This window comes from Syzygium oleosum, unplaced genomic scaffold (assembly GCF_021117445.2).
Source record: "Syzygium oleosum isolate NSW1041296 unplaced genomic scaffold, Sole_v2.1 Sole_v2.11, whole genome shotgun sequence".
NCBI classification, from domain to species: Eukaryota; Viridiplantae; Streptophyta; class Magnoliopsida; order Myrtales; family Myrtaceae; genus Syzygium; species Syzygium oleosum.
In genome coordinates, this window is record NW_026607495.1 from 9,162,492 (window position 1) to 9,167,093 (window position 4,602).

At 40.2% G+C, this 4,602-nt stretch overlaps 1 protein-coding gene across 1 annotated transcript; it reads right to left on the minus strand.

The window, feature by feature from the left end:
- Positions 1–668: 668 nt before the first annotated feature.
- On the minus strand, positions 669–4,038 carry LOC115680534 (disease resistance protein Roq1-like). Its single transcript, XM_056315710.1, has 4 exons — positions 3,514–4,038; positions 1,979–3,080; positions 1,588–1,860; positions 669–1,500 (listed from the first exon to the last, which is right to left on the minus strand). Exons 1-4 carry the CDS (start codon positions 3,984–3,986, stop codon positions 679–681), a joined length of 2,670 nt encoding a protein of 889 aa, XP_056171685.1. The 5' UTR covers positions 3,987–4,038; the 3' UTR covers positions 669–678.
- Positions 4,039–4,602: the final 564 nt, after the last annotated feature.

Consider the following 4,602-nt stretch of genomic DNA (forward strand, 5'->3'; position numbering starts at 1 on the left):
CTAGTAGAGACCCAAGAAAGAAAAAAGCAAGAGGCATTAGAATCAAAATCACCGCGAATCACTTCCTCAACAAAAGTCGTGACCAATTCGACAGGCATGTTCTGCAAGCCATACTCTCACCATAGTTAAGCTCTTCTCTGTAAAGTTATGTTTTACTGGACTATCTTCTTTCCTCGGTGTCTCTTGAAAATTGTCTTCTTCTGAGTCTCTTTCCTTGAAACTCCAATTTGTTTCTATCTGCTGATGGTGTTGGAGTACAGAATCATCCTCCTGTTGCTTGCATATTAGACGGAATCCACACTTTCTTATGTTACCTTCCCGCGTTGTGAAGCAAACTTGGAAATGGCTCCAATCGTTTTGCAGAAGCTTCTCTACTCCGCTCATTCTCTCGCGTGGGTAATATGCAAGCCATACACGACCGGATTCCGATGGACATAAAAGGGTCAAACTCGAAATCAATTCTTGTCCATTAACAAATATTTTGTGCTCACATTCAATAAGGTATTCTCCTCCTTCCTTCTTGTCAACAATAACACAGAGTGCTAGTCCTAAAAACTTGTCATAGAAGTCCTGAGGAACCATGAAAGATATGAAACCCTCTTTACAGTGGACAATCCATTCTGGCATCTCTCTTCCCTTTAGGGTAATGACGACCTTGCTCATCTTCAAGAGTTTCTGTCATGCATATTGTACACATATAAAGCATCCATAGTTTGAGAGAGAGAGAGAGAGAGAGAGAGAGAGTCTGACCTCAAGTGATGACCCATCAGCAAGACTGACCCCTTTGCTTTGCTTGCATTTATAAATAAACAAGTCTTTCCAATAATCATACTTGTTGATGCATGTCGGCAAATGAGTAAACTTGTTATTTGGAAGATATAGGTACGCCAATTTGGGAAAACTGGAAGAACTCTCAAGGAAGTCAACTTCTGATAGATTGCAACCATTAACTCTCAACTCCTCTAGATTTTGGAATCCCAGATTGCCATCAGGATCAGTTGAATCCTTGAGGTTCTTTGGAAACGTGACAATATTCAAGCAATGATCAAGTATAAGAGACTTGAGATTTTTCAATTTATAAATGCTTGATGGAAGTGTTGTGAGGTTTTTGCAATGTGATAATTCTATTGTCCTCGCTGAGACAAGATTTTCAATTGATGTAGGGAGTTCTTTAATAGCCATATGTTTTAGATCAAGGTCTCCTAGATGTTCCATCTTTTCCGGAATATCAGGGAACTTCTCAAGTTTAGGACAACCTTTGAGACTAAGGGTTTGAAGAGATTTTATCTTGAGTATTCTAGGAAATATACTAAGATTAAAGCATGATTGTACCCGCAAAGATTTTAACTTGTCAAGATATCCGACGGATTGGTGAACCTCCACCAAGCTTTTGCACAAATTAAGATCCAAGCTCTCCAGATTTGGAACCATTGAAAGGTCAGGAACACTAGCCAGGGACTTGCACTCCCAAAAATTGATGGACTTCAACTTTCTAAAATTCTGCAAAAACACACTAGTACAGTCATCGAGCTTTGCAAATATTTTCACAGCTATAAGAAGGGAAAGCTAATCATCACAAGGGCCTACCTCAAATTTGCCCCCTAATTGTTTGATATGACTTTTCTGTAAATCGAGTCTAACGAGTTTCTTCGGACCAGAGCCAAATTCTAGTTCCGAGGCATTGGCCCATTCAAGACATCTTAGCTCGTTAGGGAGACGAATAGGACCTTGTGAGAAGAAATGCACTTCATGCAAAATGAGCATTCTCAACATTTTCATGTTTGTGAAAGCTTGAGGACTAATGGTTATCTCTTCTGGTGCGGGCAAGTCCAATACTATGGCCTTTACTGCATTCGTTCCCTATCCATAACAAAGCAAATCGTCAGACAAAATTTCTGATTGAGATTTACATTTAACTGCATGAATAAGAGTAATGTAAAAATTGAGATTAAGCAAAATTGACATAAACAACTTTTACCGTATTTTCACGTAGAATGTCTTGGACACTTTCGAAAAGCCATAATCTACTGCGCTTCCCAGGATCATAGGGACATTCTTGATTAACAATATCCTTACCCATCAACTGGATCAAGTCATGCATTTGCAGGGTCCCATTCTCATTTTTTATCAAGGACCTCTCAATGAGAATTTCTATTCCTATGGTTGTGTGGACATCACAGCTGTTAAGAACTTCCTTAATGTATCCTATACTTTTCCCCTTAAAGAAACAAGCTATATCGAGGAAAATCTCCCTCTCATTGTCCTCCAATCCATCAAAGCTTATCTTGAGAACTCGATTGATAGTTGGTTCAGGAATTTTGAAGAGTTTATGCAACGTACTTTCCCATGCAGGTTCCTTTCTTCCACGTAAGAATGAGCCCAACACTTCTAGGGCTAATGGAAGGCCGTCAGCATAATGCAGTGCTCTATCTATGAGATCCCTTCGTATTTCCACCTTCTTTCTATTTGGGAAGGCATGCCGACCAAAAAGGTCTAGTGCTTCATCGTCTTCTAAAGCTTCAACTTCATACACACAATTTATACCATGAGAAGTTAGCAAATGTTTATCTCTTGATGTAACAATGATTTTACTTCCTTTGCCAAACCAATCGCCTTCTCCGGCTAACGCATTAAGTTGATCCAACCGATCAACATCATCAAGAACTAGGAGAACCTTCTTGCAACATAGTCTTTCCCGTATCAAACTAATTCCTCTGTCCACACTATAGACTGTTAAATCTGTAGGAGATAAGATCTCAGATAGAAGTTTTTCTTGCAAAGCAACTAGACCATTGCTTTGGTTCGAAGTTTCTCTAACTTGCGCCAAAAAACTAGAACCATGAAATTGTCTCTCAATAGCATTATATAGGGCCTTAGCAGTTGTTGTCTTCCCTATGCCTCCAGGTCCCCATAGACCTATCATCAAAACATCATTATCAGCCGACTCATGCTGTGACGACCATATCAGTTCTTGAACTCGGGAATCTATTCCAACTGGATACTTAGCGACATGTAAGGGTGTTTGGTCGAGATGAATTGATAATTCCTTGACGATGAGTTGTATGAGCTCCGCTTCATCTCTGATGGGCACTCAAAAGAAAGAGATACATGTTTTAGCATTTCAAACCATGGCGGGAATTCAACCTCTAATGTGATAAGGAAAACTTCATAAGAAGAATAGCAAATAATAATATAAAAAGAAAAAAACACATACCAGCGCCAACATCTGCGCAAGGAAAATTTCAAAGAACCTGCACCTGAAGACAATAATGACTCGGGTACTATGAATCACACTATTTACCTAAGACAAGAATTTCTCATTATCTCCATAGAAAGAATCGAATTCGAAGAATCTGCTAGCTTGAAATTTTGGTTATTCGACTTTTGTGCCTACTGCAAATTCAAAGCAGTTGATGCATCATTTGGGCAATTTAAACATACACATACGATTTGACATGTAACAAACAATCACGAGTTAACAATCGCAAAGCATTGCGTCACATTTGTGCATACCTATCATTCAGGTCCCACCCAGACAAGCTACCGGCATCAAAGAGGGCCTTCTTCCATCTCTTCACTTTCTCCGAATCCTTCCCGAGCTTGTACTCATGCTTAGCCATAGCTCTCCCATAACTCTCTCTCACCCCTCTCACTTCTCTTGGTTCCACTTTGTAAAACATCGGGAACACAATCAGGCCCTTTCCCTCCTTGCACTCCATGATTTTCACGAGCTCTTCCAAACACCACAGTGAGGAAGCATAGCCTTTAGAAAAAATGATGATTGCGACGTGCGATTCCTCGACCGCCCTCATGAGCGCCTGTGATATTTGATCTCCTTTCCTCAGCTCCTCACTATCCTGAAAAGTATGTATTCCTTTCTGGTTTAGAGCTGCATAGAGATGACTGAGGAAGTTCTTGCGAACGTCCATGCCTCTGAAACTTAGGAACACATGGTAATTACTATTCAGATTTGAAGAGGCAGCCATTGAAAGAACTGATGAATGCTGTGCTTCAAGAATGTTTCTATCTGATGGGAGTTCCAAGATGTAGTTCTCATCTATAATATATCACATGGTTCGTGGAGCAATGGAACGAAGACCAAAGAAAGTTAGACGCGGATCAGATTTTCCCCACTACCATTCATGTGTGTTGAATTGTTATGGGGGGGGGGGGGGGTGTGTGGTGGTGGTTGGGGGGTTGTCTACTTCATTGAATTTTGCGTGTTGAATAGACAGACGACTTCGGGCCGACAAGTTTTAAACGAGGCGTGATTAATGGGATGGAAAGTGAGAGAGAATGAACTCTAGCGTGACTCAATGAAGAATACGAAGGCAATCCTAGTATGAACTTTGCTTTACATTAATAGGATTAGCATAACAGAAAATCGCAAACTGATATTGCTTGAACACATTCACCTAAACAATTTTTCGACCCCTAAAAACCCTCAAAGTGGTACCCCTGTCTCAAATTTACTGTCGATAACAATTCCATCCAATTTCGGCATTAAAATGTCATAGGTGGTGGTTGACGAGTCTAACAATGTTTGCAGGGCATGCTTGTATGGAATTTTTATGCATGATGACCCGAATCTACCCAAATTTG